Raw genomic sequence first — 17,139 nt, forward strand, 5'->3', positions numbered from 1 at the left:
GAAAAGAGTTGTAAAATATCCAGATATTCTCAAGCTTATTTGCCCACACAGCTAGTAGTTACTAAGGAAAAAAAAACTCATTTATGCTGACTGATATCAAGTTAAATTCATGACTACCAACTTAAAGTTAACGGCTGGTACTGCGCAGCAAACAAACTCCACTTCCCCAGTGAATTCATTTTCTCATTTTCCTACATCATGTCATAGTTGCTTCTCTTCAAAACTCCCAACAGCTTTTTGCCGTCCTTACTTTACTTTCTGTTACACAGAGCATGTTAGAGACCATCTGAAGAGAACTTCCACAAGTTCACCCCACCACATGTGGTTTTCCTTCTACATCTATCCTCATATACTTTGTCTTCCTGCCTGTTTTATACCTGATCTCACCATACCAAACCCCGTACCCTTGCACTTGTCCTATCCCATCTGGGTTATTGAAGTTCATTGCTCCAGTAATTGCCTGCTGTGTCTCCTCATCATCAGTGTCTCCCTCTCTACTTGATTATTGATGTCAACATACATTCTGTAGTAATTTCTCTCATTTAAATAATCATGTCTCTGTTAGTCCCATACTCTGTAGCTAATATCCCACTTTCCTATTCTTTTCAGCATTATTACTAAGCAAAAAAATGGACTGTGCTTTCTGTCTTTAATTCTCTGACCCATATTTTCCTTTGAACCTACTTTGATCAGACTTTCACACCAGCATTCTACCAAGATGCCTTGTCCATGTCACCAGTGATGTACACATTGTGAATCCAATGGTCAACGCTCAGGCTTTCTACTTTAACTGTTGGAAAACTGCTGTAGTTGCAGATATTACGTGTACACAAAACAACATCTACAGGTTGTGTTTCTTCCTCATATCTATTTCTTTTTCAAAGTAAGAGACCTTTCAGTAGTTCTCCGGTCACCTCAAAGTCCAGAGTTGGGTCACACATCTACCACCTATAGGAAGGAGTAATGTAATGGCATTAATGAGAGTCAACCTATACTTCTCAGTCATGTGAGGGAGGATTTGATCCTTGAGCATATCTGACCTTGGTCATCAGGGTAGAAGGAGAGGACTGGCGCTGGTTAGTCAAACAACAATGGCTGCTACATCACTTAGGTGAGTTGAAATTGAGGTTTGCTTTTTCACTTATGAATGGGAGAGTTCTATCCAATATACCATTTTGGATATACAATAGTTTTTAACTGTTACTTCATTGTAATCTTAATAGCCCAAGTGACTGGCTTTTAAATAAAATATATGCATTAAAACAACACATAGATACTTTTAGTTTGAAAAATAAAATGCATCAAAACGTTTTAATAATTCTAAAACCCAACTCCACCCTTCTCCACGTCTCTTAAAAATTTCTTCCCTCTTTATTTTTTAGATTGTATGAAACCAACATGTATCCTATTGAGATAAGAGAATGAATACAACTAAATTCCATATAGTGAACCTGTAATGTTCATATATTTAATTAATAACTAAATATTTGAGGGCAAATATTTATTTTAGATGCTTTCTCAGTTATGTTCTGCTTTTAATTTACTTTAATAATAAGAAAATATATATATGATACAGTTATTGCAGGATCAACATTCACCTATACTAACCTAAAATGAAAATAAATATCTCTTTAATTTCTTTGTAATTTAGTGAAAAAAAAAGATTAGAAGAGATAAAATAGCAGTACAATACTCATTCTGTAAGAATTAGAGTATAAAACAATCTATACTTTGTGCAGCAATAGGATTACCATAGAACTATAATATTCAAAGATAATATTAAGGAAAACTAAAATTCTGAAGAGAGAGCAAATAAGGAATTTCTGTTGTCTTCACAGCACTTACACCCAGATTTTCATGATATGTTTTCAATTAGATGCCCATCAATTACTTAGCATTATTTTCCTTTCATATAGCATTAGTCTATCTCTAATTATGGCTGGGATTTTATAACATTCACTGGCTTCTCATTATTTTGTGCTATCGTCACTGTTATAAGTTAAAATAGACTAGACAGATAGCCTGAGAAGGCTAAGTCATAAAAATAAGCCCACTAACTGGAGCATGCTACATAATGGGATATAGTCAGACATGAAGCAGGTGTGGGAAGATGCCCAGACAGTTAAGGGAAACAGTATAGCAGTGGTCAAGGAAGTGGCTGCTATCAAGAGAGTTGATACGCTCTTCTATGGCGAGTAAAGCCATGCAAAGGGAAATTTAGTCAACCTTTCTGCTAACCTGACCCTACTCTCTATTCTAATCATTTGGTTGCTACAAGTTCTTCAAACCAATTCGTTTACATTTTAGTTATAGTAAATTACTACAATATTATAAATTTCTCATGACCCTAATGGATTGGGGCACCCAAGTATTCAAAGCCCAAGCTCCAGACAGCCTTGTTTGCTTACCAGTGGAGAATGGTTGACAAGGAAGATAGGAGGAAAGAGCATTTATTGAGACAATTTAAATACTGCCTCATTTGGAGAACTTATCGTATTTTAAGAGACTTGTAACACTCCCCATCCCATAATCACTGTAGCATTGTAAATATTGTAAAAATCCCCGTGTTAGACTGTTCAAAAATTTTTGCCATTGCTTTTTTTCTAATAGTTTTACCCCCTGAGATTCATCTTATACTTATGTAAAATTATGTTTTTATAACTAACAGATTGAGATGACATATTACAGAATGAGAAACAGAATTTGTTTCAAAATAGATATAAAGTGAATAAAAATTCTGTAAAGTACAAATCATAATTATACTTTCAAATTTCAAAAATAGAATAGCAAGATTATAGTGGACCATCTCCACATAATGAGATGTGAGGTAATCCCAGTTTAGAGAATACAATTGATTATGTTAGTGATGGAACTGAGAATGGTACTGGAAAAAGCAGTAGTTTTTGCCTGTCATTCACATTTGTAAATTTGACAACAAATAATCCTTTATGAGTTTATTCTTATTAATCTTCACAATCAAATTTAAGAAATGAACTTATGGGGTGCTGGGTGGTTCAGCTGGTTGAGTGTCAAACTCTTGATTTTGGATCAGGTCATGATCCCAAGGGTCATGTAGGATCGAGTGCCACTTCAGGCTCAGCACTGAACATGGAACCTGCTTAATATTCTCTTGCTCTCTCTTTCCCCTCTGCCCCTTTCTCATACTTCCACTCTCTAAACAAACAAACAAACAAATATTTTAAAGCAAAGAACTTACTTCTGCAAAAGACTAACATATGGTAGAAAACTGGTAATTTTCCATTAAGAGCAAAGCAAAAGAAAGTGTGATATGAAATGCTTTTAGTTAGCTTGAGAAGTCATCTATAATTTTGTGCTTCTATTTAGAAGAATCTACCCAGTAAGGAAAAGGGCACATATTTAAAAGCTAATCCTCTTTTTCTGAAACATAATACTTATTTCTTGTCTTGGGTGTCCTATAACCTCATAATACATCCAAAGCACCATCATTTATCATCTAATTACTTCCATGGCTGTAGAAAAAAACAGTATGATGGCCATATTTTCTTTTGGCTAAGACTGTGATGCTTGCATTAATGAATCCTTTCATGAGCCTTGTATCCTCCCAGAAATTTCTTTTCCCTTGACCTCTGTGTCCTAGTAGAGTGAACAGAATGATGAGCTCAGATACTCTACAAAGGGGTTGTGGGAATAACACTCAGAAGTTCACCACATGCCTGTGCCATTAAAAGCTTGTTTTCAGTAATTTATCTTTCAAGGACCCAAATATGTTCCCCAAATAAAATACATAAAGTAATTGCTAAACTGTCTAATGGAATATATTGTATTATTATTTGTGTTCTGAACATTTTACAAAAGCAAGGAACCTATATTTATAAAATAATACTTCACCAGGAATACTACTGTGATGTGAAGTGTGTCCTATTCTGCTTTTGACCTAAGGAATGAGACAAGGAAACTATCTTAAATGCAATCTTTTCTCAGTGTGAAAAATAAATCCAATATTTTGGTGGAAATTAGCTTCATATTTTTGTCTTCTGAATGTTTTGTTTTCTGTTCCTATAAAGGCCAGATGGATGTCGAGTATGAAGTATACATATAATTTATGAAGAGTACTTACCTTCGAGAAACAAAAATAGCATGGGGTACTAATAATAAGTACCAGTTTGTCATATAAATTTCAACCCACTTCACCCAAAAAGTGTTTAATCTTTACAAACACCCTTTGAGGTACTGCCTCGCAATAGATATAATCTCATTGTTGTAAGTATGTGACATTTGATTATTTTTCATGGAAATTTTCATTGCTGGTATCTTTTCTGGAAAAAAAAGTTATTTTTTAATGCATATGATCAAGATGAAGAAACAGCTTGAAACATCCTCGGTTTTCTAAAAGCTGACCAACTTTTATCTCAAAAGCATATGCCTTAAAATCAAAAGACACACTATCAAATGAAATACTTAAGATTATTCATGTAATTAAAATACTCAAGTCTACCAATATAATTTCAACCTTCACATAGATATACGCTTATGTCTTTGTTGAATTGGACGGTACCATACAGCACTTTATTTTTTTTTTTTTTAATTTTTAATGTTTAATTTTGAGAGACAGAGAGAGACAGAGCATGAGTTGGGTAGGGGCAGAGAAAGAGGGAGACACAGAATCTGAAGCAGGCTCTAGGCTCTGAGCTGTCAGCACAGAGCCCCATGCAGGGCTTGAACTCACGAACTGTGAGATCATTGCCTGAGCCAAATTTGGACACTTAACTGACTGAGCCACCCAGGCACCCGCACACCATACAGTACTTTAAATAATTTAAAGCCAATTTAGAATGAACATAACTACTTCAGAGTTATAAAAGTAGTTGTTTCAAGGAAGCTAATGAGATTATAAATTGAGAAATGTGATTATTACAGTCTCTCTCATGGCACTGCCAGAGAGCACTAGAGAAACAGATGTTAGACGGCCAGGACTGGCTATCTCTACATCAAAATACAGTAATGTTAAAGAGGATTTAACTATTACAAACCTGTACCTGTTGAGGTGAGGACAAGTTTTGTGACATAGTGTGCAATCACTAATATATCCCTCTTACTAAATACTACAAGGATTTAGTTAGTTGCAAGTCTCTCCAGTTTGCTGCTTGTGGAATACAAGTTGAAGAAAATCTAAAGGAAAACCCCTAACCTTGAAGACCTGAGATTCTCTTAAGAGTATCTTTGACAGAAAACATTTTAAAATTTTTAAATAAAATTCAGGTTGTCTTTTTTTTTTTCTTTAATAAATCTTGCCTTTTGTGTTCCGTCTAAAAATCCATTGCCATACCCAAAATCAGATACTGAACTAAGGACAACTAATACCTATAGTTCATTAAAGGCCTCCCAGATAATTATCTGAAATTGTTATGCTACCACTGAAGTAGCAAATGGAAACTCAAGGTTCAATCCAGTGCGGATCAGTGATCTTCTGTTTAAATTATATGCATAATTGCATAAAACATCCATTTCTCCTTAAATTTAATGATCTTATGCATTGGGAGTAACAGTAATGACATAAACATCAGGATCGTTATATAAATACAATGTATTTAGAAGACATTTCTGAGCTTTAAACTCCTATAAATAATATTTACTTTTACTCTCTACATATCTAGTCTACTTAAATTTTTAAAAAATTGTTTGAAAAATTCACACTAAAATGTCATTGATCGATGATAGAGTTAAAATAGTAGTCATCTTGCCTTCAAGATGAGAACCTAAAATACTGATAAAATTGCACTTCTCTGCTTGTCATTTTAAGCATTTTCATGTGAATTAGGAAGAAACAAAGCATCTCCAGATCAGCAGGTGTTACTAAATTGTTCCAATCAGAAAAGCTGTGCAACTGGGAGAGACTCAAGGAAGCGCTTATAACGTTGTCCAAGTGGGAAGAAAAATGGCATATGATTTTTATCATGGATAAACACAAGGCCATTTCTTTCAGAGATTGAAAAATCTAGAGCCTACGTCCAAATGAAAGTCTCTAGTTATCACAGATTTGGAATTTACTCCTCATTTCCCCTGGTGTGCAGTTATATCTCAAAAGGCCAGGAAATACCGGGCATCATCAGGAAAATTAGTCAAAGTGCAGCAGAAAACATTATGTGCATTTCTGGCTTTTATAACTTCAAGAAGGATATGGAACTACACACTGCTCACAGCAGCACGTTCATGGTCATTAGCAGAGGGCTTCTGTGAATACCGCACATTTCTGATCTTATTTATGGTTGTATTAGGCCTGTGGGCCCTTAGGACATATGCCCCTCCTCCTTCCTTTCTTTTTAAAATGTTGACTCCATGTAAACCAAATAGCTTGCATAAAACCACAGTTTGGAGAAGTGCATTGATGAAACTCAATCTCAGTTCCTCTGGTTCCTCTGATTCAGATCCAGCAATTTGTTCTCGGAAATAGAATGGTGATATGGAATGTAACTGAGGTCTGTAAATTCTCGAATGGAAATTTCAGTGATTCCAACTAAAAATGAGTCATCTCCTTTTAAAATCTTTCAGGCAAGTTTAGAAAAATTACTGTTTCCTACTAGGAGAAACTAACTTGAGGATTTTGTTAATCAGCTACGTGTACACACATAGGTATTGCTACGACACTAATGACACTAGAACAAGAGGGAATAAAATGCCTCTTGCTGTTAGAAATTTCTTGAGTTGATATACAAATACATACATATGCATGTACGTATGATGATACATGCATAAGATACACATAGGATGTATAAATTAAATTTTGAAAGGATTGGCAAATTCCCGAGAACGTTGGCAAAATCATTTATTCAGTGCTGACTGTGAGCCAGGTACACTGCTGTCTTACGTGGATTGTCTCAAAATAATTCTCTCAGTGTCTTAATGGGATAGATTTTATTATCCTGATTTTATGAAGGGTGATATTGAGGCTTGTAGAGTTTAAATAATTTTTCCATAGACATTGTAAACACTACTGAGAGAGGATTTAAATAATATAATAATAAAACTACTCATTAAGGGAAGCTGGAACAAAACTCTCATTTTCAAGGTTGTTGTTAGAGGAGACAAAAATGTCTCCGTGTTGTTCACCTTACGCTCTCTCTTAAAATATAAATTGGGGTGGGTAAATCATAACTTTGCTCTAGCAGAGACATTTTAATGATCTTATGTAAGAATATCCTCCTTCCTAGCCATACACACTAGTATTAATTCACGTAGGGCATATGGCACTTAGTTCTTCTCTATAAATGCTGCGATATTGATGTCATATGAGTAATTCTCTTCTCCTCTTCCTGCTGTGAAGCATCACTCTTCCCTTCCAGACAAACAGCTGCTTCCCAACATGGGTGCGCTTGTGATGAATTCTAAGCCAGTTGGTCAGACCCCATGTCTATGTAATTTGTTCACTGACTGTTCTAGATGTTCCTGTGTACAGGTATTGGTCACATGTTTAGAGAAAAAAAATAAAGAACTGACTCAGGGAAGAGACTTCCCCAGAGCGTCTAGAAATTCATCCATTCTCTTATTAAAAAATCATTCAGCAGCTATTGTACTCCAGACTGCTTGACCACTAGCTGGGAGATTATGGACACAGCCACCTGTTCCAAGCATTTGCAGTCTTGTGGAGCAGACAGTTGTATCAAGAATCACAGAAGGTGTGTTAGGTACCATAAGCTGTGTGAGGAGTTATGAGAACACAAATGAGGACCAACTGAAGCTAGGGGGATTGAGAGGTGGCTTCCTAGAGGAACTGATTACAGTTGCATCATAAAGGACCTTTTCAGCACTGATAGGAGATGCTGATTCCAGAAAGGGGCAAAAACATGTTGCAAAAGCTCAGAGGCATGAAAGCGTGACTCTTGAGGGGCTATAAGTAGTTAAGCATGACAACACTGGGTGCTTTGGGAGATATAATGAGAGATGGGCAGAAAAAACTGTGAATCAAGCAGCTGTTTTCCTCAGGATTATGAAGACAATATCTTCATTTCAAATGGAAGTGGAGATTCTGTGTTACTGGCATCTTTGGCAAGATCTTTTTAAACATATCCAAATTTTCTATCATTTATAACAGCACAATGTAACATAATTTTATTTTTCTTGTAGTTTCGGAGGAGGACAAAGGATTTGGACCAATTTTTGAAGAGCAGCCAATCAATACCATTTATCCAGAGGAATCTCCAGAAGGAAAAGTTTCACTAAACTGTAGAGCACGAGCCAGCCCTTTCCCAGTTTACAAGTAATGTACCTCACTGCTCTTTTCACAATGGTGTGTCAGACTAGATTACAGATTAGCATCTGTGATCATATAATGATAGAAAAAGTTATAATGTAAGGCTGTTAACAAAATACAGGGTTTTTAACAAAAATATTGGCATACAAGTTATCAAAATAGCATTGTTTAATGCCCAGATAGTAAGTTTCCTTAAATATATGTAAATAATCCACTTAGCTGTTTTCTGCACAGATAATGCTAATGCCTTTTGATATTATCCACTTAAGAACTGTCTAATGGTAATCAGGTTATAAGAGAATCATGCACAATTTAAATATACACATTTGAGGACAAAATGTTCTTGTATGCATTAACCTGGGTAATTTATATTTACATATTATAGATGATATCCCTATATCAAGTACATTTGGAGAGCTTGCATTTATAATCCTGAAGGCACCACTTTTTTTCAGTGGTCTCAAATCTATATTCCAGACAATACAGCAAATTTCTTAAATATCCCTGCCTATTAGACAATTCATATAAATATATCTCCTTCTGTTTCTCTGGGGTACATATTTATCTTACAAAAAATAACAATGGGTTTTTCTGCTTCAGATGGTTCAGAAAGTATACTAACAATTCCTAGCCTGATACAAAGAATTATTTAAAAAATCAACCAAACAGCAATGGATTTGAATTTCACCTGTGGAAATGGTTCCATGAAGACAAAGCAAGTGATTGATGGGGAAATTGGGACTTTAGTGTGTTAATGTCAGTTAATTTAATTGAAGGTTGTCACTCAAAAAGATTGATTTTCATAGTATTTTTTTCGTGGTAGAAAAACAACTTTCTATTGTTATGAAAAGTTGCTATCAAATTTAATTCTAATTGAATATATTTTCTCTTGAGTTCAAGAGACTCTCTTAAGTTTCTGGACTAAATTACAAAATTATTCTTAAAATAAATAATGAATTTATATACAAAATCATCATCCCTTTTAAATTATTTTTATTGTTTCAATTTCATGCATGAGAGTACAAAACAAATAGACATTTTATAAATTTTTTTAAAATATTTTTTATTTATTTCTAGGAGAGAGAGACAGACAGCGTGAGCAGGGGTGGGTCAGAGAGAGAGGGAGACACAGAATCTGAAACAGGCTCCAGGCTCTGAGCTGGCAGTCAGCACAGAGCCCAACGTGGGGCTCGAACCCACGAACCGCGAGATCATGACCTAAGCAAAAGTCGGACGCTTAACCGACTAAGCCACCCAGGCGCCCCGATTTTATAAATTTTTAAAAATGTTTTATTTATTTCTGAGAGAGAGACAGACAGACAGACAGACAGACAGACAGAGAGACAGAGTAAACAGGGGAGGGTCAGAGAGAGAGGGAGACACAGAATCTGAAACAGGCTCCAGGCTCTGAGCTGGCAGCACAGGGCCCGACATGGGACTTGAACCCACGAACTGTGAGATCATGACCTGAGCTGAAGTCGAATGCTTAACCGACTGAGCCACCGAGGCGCCCCTAGACAGTTTATAAATTGTAAGTAACATATTTGGTCTGAAAATATTTGATGAGCTAGACTTGTTTCTACCCTTAAGCCATACATGATGGGAGTTTATATATTACTTACTTATGGACATGGATTTGTACAACTAGTAGGGACTGTAGAGGAGATCTAATCCAGGCAAATAATTTTATAGGAAAGGAAGCTGAATCTTGAATACATAAACTGGCTTGCTTCATAGTTAGTAATCACAGATCCAGCACTAAAACATGGGTTTTATGGCTTTCAAAGAAACATATAATTTTTCTGTATGTATCTATATAGATAGGTTGATAACATCTCCAAAGCTATTTCGGTGATCTCAAAAGCTATTTCAGTGATGCTTATTTTGTGACACTTTGTCCTTGACATTCATACATGGAAACTTAGCAGATAGGTCTGTAGGCTGGAATGGAGGCACCATAACAGAAGAGATTCTTCTTAGATAGTGTTGTAGAAATGGGTGTTTCTCCCTGTGCCCAACCTCTTCCCAACCCCACAGACACAGTGGGGAACAAAACTGCATAACTGCAATTTAATACACATTGATTAGCAACTCTGTTTTTCCTCTTTTCTCCTGTCTCTGGCAACCACCATTCTATTCTTTGCTTCTATAGTTTGACTTTTTTAGATACCTTATATCAGTAGATCTCATATTAAGTGTTCTTATCAAAATGTAAAGTGTAAAAATAGGGGATAAAGCTTTGCTTGACAAATATATCACTAACTCCTTTCCATAGATTGTACCAGCACTGAAGTCCCTAGGACGAGTGGCCTCCTGACTCTGCACATTAATATAGAGAGCTGAAAGGAGAAGTGGATGCTTAATAATGTTATGAAGGCAGTCTACATTTGACAACAAGAAAGAAAGAGAGAAAGAAGGAAAAGGAGGAAGGAAGGAAGAAAGGAGGAAAGGGAAAGAAAGAAATAATTCACCTTATGATGCAGCTTGTCTGATGGAAAAGAACATTTGAAGTTTTAAACATTTACTTAATATTCAGAGTGGGCCATACTAGCCTTGGTCATCATGCAATGTATCATTCACACAGTAGTTTTATATTTATGGCAGATTCCATGATAATTTCCTATTCCTGGAAACACCCTGAAGGTACAACAGTGAACTTTACCATCTACTTATCAGCCTTGAAACTTTTATCTCCTTGTTTTAACCCCCAACATAATAAGAACGCTAATAAAATTGCATTTAAAACTGTTTGAAAGGAGTTACTAGAATGGTGTATATCCTTGAAAGTAAAATAAACCAGTGAACTTACCCAAACACAGAAAAACTTATTCAGTATATGACCTAAAAGGCAGGATCAAATCCACTGGAAAAGAGGTAATGCAATAAGCAAAACTTTGGAGTGAACATAGGGGAAAAACAAAATAACAATTGAAATTGCTCAACCAGGAAACCCATTGCCTTGGCAAGTGCTTAGCAACCTGACAATGGATTGTTCAAGTAGGGCCAACATTGCCATCAAATGGGGGAAAGGAAGATTTATTCATTGGGTTGGAATTTGGTAGGCTTTCAGAATGTAAAAGCATCGATTTTGGGGTTTGCTTTTAAATTACCTCCTATATTATAAAAGTTAAAACTAAAAATGTTCTAGTAATTTGATTTAATAAAAGGTATTCTAAAATAATTAAGCTTTTTTAGTAAGATTCTGACCCTCATCAGAAGTGTGCAAGGCAATGAGCCATGAGGCCCAGCCCATTATCTGACCATGGCTCTTCCCTCTGACATTGCTGAAGACATGAACCTTGATACAGAATGAGTATGTGTATTACACAGATGGTCATCTTAATTGAAAACGATTTTCTACATTTATTATTCTCATCATCTCACTGAGAAAGTTAGATTCTTGTTGTTACTCAGTTTATTAATAACACAATCCCATTAATACATCTGCAGTAGTTTATTGGTGGCTTGGAAACAAAAGATCCAATTGATTTTTACAATTTTCAAGTTGTGTGATTGACCTCTAGTGGTCAGAATGTGACATATACTGAGAAGAACCCTGACTTCACTTAGTTTTATTGAAAAATTATTTTGATATATAGAATTAGATATTGATATTTTATATGTTATTTTTACTAGAGTAATGCCTTACATATTTTGCAACACATGGATATGCATGAATCTAACTAGTACATAGATGGTTATCATTTATAATCTATGTTTATTGGCTAAGAAACTGATTCATGGAGCAAAATTTGATGAAATGTATGTCTCTACAGATGCCTCATTAATAAAGAGAAGATATTTCATGCACTTGAATATTTGCCTTTCTGTGCCTGAATGAAATTATCAATCATGAGCCCAGAGACACGGAATTATAGGGTGTGAAGAAATACCACACCAAGTGATCTACTTCATCATCTGATTCCACATGGAGCCATACCCATATTGTTTTAGAAGGACATTAGCCCAGTATGCTGTCTGCAGGCCTCATGACCTTTGATACAACATTTGTTTTTCTTTCTCATAGATGGAGAATGAATAATGGGGACATTGATCTGACAAGTGACCGGTACAGTATGGTAGGAGGAAACCTGGTTATCAACAACCCCGACAAGCAGAAAGATGCTGGAATATATTACTGTTTGGCATCAAATAACTATGGGATGGTCAGAAGCACTGAAGCAACCCTGAGCTTTGGATGTAAGTAACTGTAATTTTAACAAGGTAAAGTGTATTCAGGTGAAGTAAAAATTAGATGTCATCCTAAGAGTTCAATAAGAAAAATCAGGATGAAAAGAAAATGAGAGAAAAGATCCATACATAAAGTAGGTCTTATATGATCACAGTTAAGACTGCATGGAGAGGGGCACCTGGATGGTTCAGTTGGTTAAGTGTTTGCTTTAGGCTCAGGTCATGATTTCACAATTCTTGGGTTTGAGCCCTGTGTTGGGCTCTATGCTGACAGCTCAGAGCCTAGAGCCTGTTTCAGATTCTGTGTCTCGTCCTCTCTCTGCCTCTCCCCCACTCACTATGTCTCTCTCTCCAAAATAAACATAAAAATATTTTTAAAAAGACTGTGGAGAAAAAATTTCAAGAGAGAAAAGCATCATGAAACTAAGGCCATGTTCTGAGGGATCCTGAAAAACTTTCTAAAAAGTAGCATCAGTGGAAGTGCCAAGCCATATGTTCTCAGTGGGGGTTCTTGGGATCAGCAACCATCTTCAATATTGTAACATAATACTTTGTGTTCTCTAAAGCTCAACTCTACCTGATACAATCTTATTTCTTAGTATTTAATTTACTTATTAGGAATACATTACATGAAACTAATTAAATTATTTTAAATTTAAGTTAAAACTTTCCCTTGTGGAGGCAGTTATGAAAAAATGTTTTCAGGAACCTTGTGCTAAACTTAAAGATAGAAAGAAGCTATTCTAGAAGAAAATTGCACATTGAAAGACGGGTTGGACTAGATGATCTCCAGTATGTGATTTTATGAGTCAGCACTTAAATCTTTTGCAAAATGGGTGAAAATTATGTTTTTAAATTAAAAACATGTTAATGTTTATGTATTTTTGAGATAGAGACAGAGCATGAGTGGGAGAGAGGCAGAGAGATGGAGAAGGATTCTCTGGTTCCAGGCTCTGAGCTCTCAGCATTGGAGCCCTGCTTGAACTCATAAAACTTGAGATCATGACCTGAGCCAAAGTCAGACACTTAACCAACTGAGCCACCATGTACTCTGAAAATTATATTTCAAGAGGACCTATGTGGCATTGATTACCAGGAGGGAGTGAGCAATCAGCTACATTATTGTGGTCACTGTGGAGGCCTTGCACTGAAGAAAAACTGACTTAAATATTTTTAAAGGAAAGTTGAGTCAAAGGGAAGAAACATTCTACTTTCTTTAAAAATGGAATGAGAGCAAGTAAAACCAATTTCAAGGTTGGGAGGAAGCATTTAAATGATGGCTTCACATGCAGAGGTTATAGTGACATTGTTATCGTTGTTGAAATGTCAACTAAGTATTTGAGTGTAAGGAGACATTCAAGTGAGGCATCAGGATGAGAGATGTAGATGTGAAGGGCTCTCTGCAAAAAGGTAACAATTAGAATGATGACTTTTCTGAGATGTAAATATATTGAGAGAGGTAAACATTTGATTTTATAATTTAGTACTGCTCACAAACAGGAAGTAGGAGATGAGGCAGGGCTGAAACAGAATGAGCATGAGTAAAACAAATAAAGAACAGAGTATCATGATAGGCACTTGGGCTCCCCTCAGTCGGTTAAGGGTCCAGCTTCAGCTCATGTCATGATTTCACAGTCTGTGGGTTTGAGCCCCTATCAGGCTCTGTGCCGACAACTCAGAACCTGGAGCCTACTTCGGATTCTGTGTCTCCCTCTCTCTCTGTCCCTCCCCACTCATGCTCTGTCTCTCTCTGTCTCTCAAAAATGAAGTAATGTTAAAAGTTAAAAAAAAAATAGAATATCATGAAACCAAGCAAAATGTGAATTCTATGTAACAGAAAAGAATGAAGGACATGAGACTAAGGAAAACTCAGAATTTGAAAAGGAGAAAAAGTTGGTGACTAGGATCCTGCCTTTCCTCTTGCAGTCCTCTCCTCAGGAAGAGAAATAGACTTTTCATAGAAGTTTGTGCCCCCAAGTCACTCCTAATGTTACTTATTTGGTAGAGTCCTGGTTTTGCCTTAGACGATTGTATTTCCAGGTAGAAATTACTTACTGAGATTGAAATTACCTACAAGATTCTACCCAAATTTGAAGGAAAGTTTGAGGATATTTGTAATCCTCAGGGTTGTCAGCATGTGTACGTAGGCTGCTACCAATATCCAGTTGCTGGAGTTCACCACAGAAGTCTTAAAAGAGTGTATGCAAATGCCAGTGTGTAAAAACAGAATTGACTTGCATAGGCTCCACCAAAGCTACTGAGAAGAATTATATCCAAAAGTGAGTTAGTAGGTGAAAGATATACTTTAATGAAAATCTCTATTGACTGGAGAGTGAATATTTTCCTTTTTGCTTCCATAATTAGATCTTGACCCTTTCCTACCTGAGGAGCGTCCTGAGGTCAGAGTGAAAGAAGGGAAGGGGATGGTGCTTCTCTGCGATCCTCCATATCATTTTCCAGGTAAACAAAGTTCCTCTGTGACTGTAAGCATCTGTGCAATGAATGCATAAATTTTAATTTTCTTAACAATAATGGTACATTTATGATTAAATAAGACTCAATATTTGCCTAACCTTGTAATGCATCACTTAATAATGGTTATAGACACTTCCCAGGTTCTTTAGTCACTTGGCCCTAAGTGCAAAAGTCTGTGATAATTTTGGTTTATAAAGAACATATATGTTAGACTGTGCCCTTATTAATAACATTCTTGTTACATAGGAAAAAACATGATAGAGTTTTTACAAATTATTTTAAAAATAGAATAGTGCAGGGGTGCCTGGGTGGCTCAGTCGGTTAAGCGTCCATCTTCAGCTCAGGTCATGATCTCACGGCTCGTGGGTTCGAGCCCCACATTGGGCTCTGTGCTGACAGCTAGCTCAAAGCCTGGAGCCTGCTTCTGATTCTGTGTCTCCCTCTCTCTCTCTGCCCCTCCCCTGCTCACGCTGTTTCTCTCTCTCTCAGACATAAAACATTAAAAAAAAAAAAATAGAACAGTGCCAAGAAGTGATATAGAGTCAGTCATTTCATTAAAAATATTACATCTACAATATACTGTGAATTATACAAATGCTAGAAAAGGACAAAGATATAATAAATTACCAATCTCTTTAGGACATCTATCTGAAAGAATAACCATCCAATTTAGAAAAGGGTTAAATTAAGTGTCATCTGTAATAAGATTCAGCCTTTGAATAAAGTTTTCTGTAATTTGATATGACTAAAATAAAAGCCACCAAAGTGCTAGTTAAAAGCTGAACACTTTATATACTTTCATTAATTTTCACTTGTTTTATTTATAAAATATCTTCTTGAAATAATATATAAATACTACTTTTAACAATAAAAAACAATGTTTTATATTCTAAAATCATGTCATAAATTTGTCTTTAAAGACTTTCATAGAGAATATATTCCATTCCAACTATATGTATATAAAATCTGATTGTTTATATATCAAATGTCAGTAATTTTCTAATAAAGGAGGAGAAAGGCTATTAAATGAAAAACATAGGAGGAACATAGAATTCAAAATTATGTAACAATCTTTCTATGAGAGAATAGTCTTTCTCTATGAAGAACTGCTAAAACTATGGGGGAACAAATCCCCTCCTCTCCATAGCATTTCCCACAAACAAAGTAAATGATCATAAATAGCCAATGACTACATTTGACTACATTCAGCACTGGATGGGCTTCATTTAATCACTCATTCATTCAACAAATCTCCTGTGAGTACTTACTATACAATTACACGTGCCAGGCACCGTTTATGCCACAAGAATACCTTTCTGAGTGAAACAGGAAATTCCACCTGCCCTCAGAGATTCGGTACTGGAAGAGACAGCCAACAGGCAAGAGCCATAGGCAATAGGTATAGTTTTTCCAAGATTCCATTTGAACTACATTGCTACCTAGATATTGGTAGGTAAGCACCAGGGAGGAAAATTAATACAGGGAAGGGAAAGAGGAAGTGTTAAAGGGATAGCTGAACTTTTATAAGGAATATTGCTGTGAAGGTAACTTTGAATAAAGCCCTGAAGGAAATGAAGAAGCTAACAGTGCAGATGTCTGAGGTAAGAGCATGCCAGGTGGAAGCAACAGCAGGAGCTAGGGGTGAGATGGGACTATGGAGGGGGGCCAAGGAAGTCAAGGTGGCTGATAGAGTGAATGAGGTAGAAGGTAGTAAGAAATGAAATTAGGGAGATACAAGAGCTAGATCACATAGGACCTTATAATTCATAGTGATTACCCTGGCTTTAACTAGAGTGAGATTTACATTGGAGGGCTTGGGCCAGAGGAGTCACATGACATTGCTTAAGCTATGGAAAGATGAGTCAGGCTGTTGTTTTAAGAAAAGACTTAAAGGAAATTCATTTCTAAATCTGTTATTCAAAATAGGAGTACAAAAGAAAAAAGATATAAAGGTACAGTCTGGTTAGCAATCTTCATTTTATTTTTAGAATGCAGTAGGGGAGATGGGTCATGAATTTTGGAATTAACAGACCTAGATTAATACAGGGTCTGATTCTACTTATGAGTCATGAAATTCTAAGCAAAACATTTAACCTCTCTGAGTTTGATTTATTCGATCAGTGAAATAGAAGTAAGAACATTAATAGTCCATAAAATAAGTGAGAGAGATATCATTGCTTAGCACCATGCCTTTATTCACTCAAAAAAAAAAAAAAAAAAAAAAAAAAAAAAAAAAAAAAAAA

General features: G+C 35.9%; 1 protein-coding gene across 1 annotated transcript in view; it reads left to right on the forward strand.

Moving 5' to 3' along the window:
• Window positions 1–17,139, forward strand: part of CNTN1 (contactin 1) — a 278,819-nt gene that overhangs the window by 201,039 nt on the left and 60,641 nt on the right. The window contains exons 5-7 of the mRNA XM_077753202.1: window positions 8,104–8,236; window positions 12,258–12,430; window positions 14,786–14,881. Of these exons, the coding sequence (XP_077609328.1) occupies window positions 8,104–8,236; window positions 12,258–12,430; window positions 14,786–14,881 (402 nt within the window). The remainder of the gene's footprint in view (window positions 1–8,103; window positions 8,237–12,257; window positions 12,431–14,785; window positions 14,882–17,139) is intronic.

Source organism: Crocuta crocuta, unplaced genomic scaffold (assembly GCF_008692635.1).
Source record: "Crocuta crocuta isolate KB4526 unplaced genomic scaffold, BGI_CrCroc_1.0 scaffold30, whole genome shotgun sequence".
NCBI classification, from domain to species: Eukaryota; Metazoa; Chordata; class Mammalia; order Carnivora; family Hyaenidae; genus Crocuta; species Crocuta crocuta.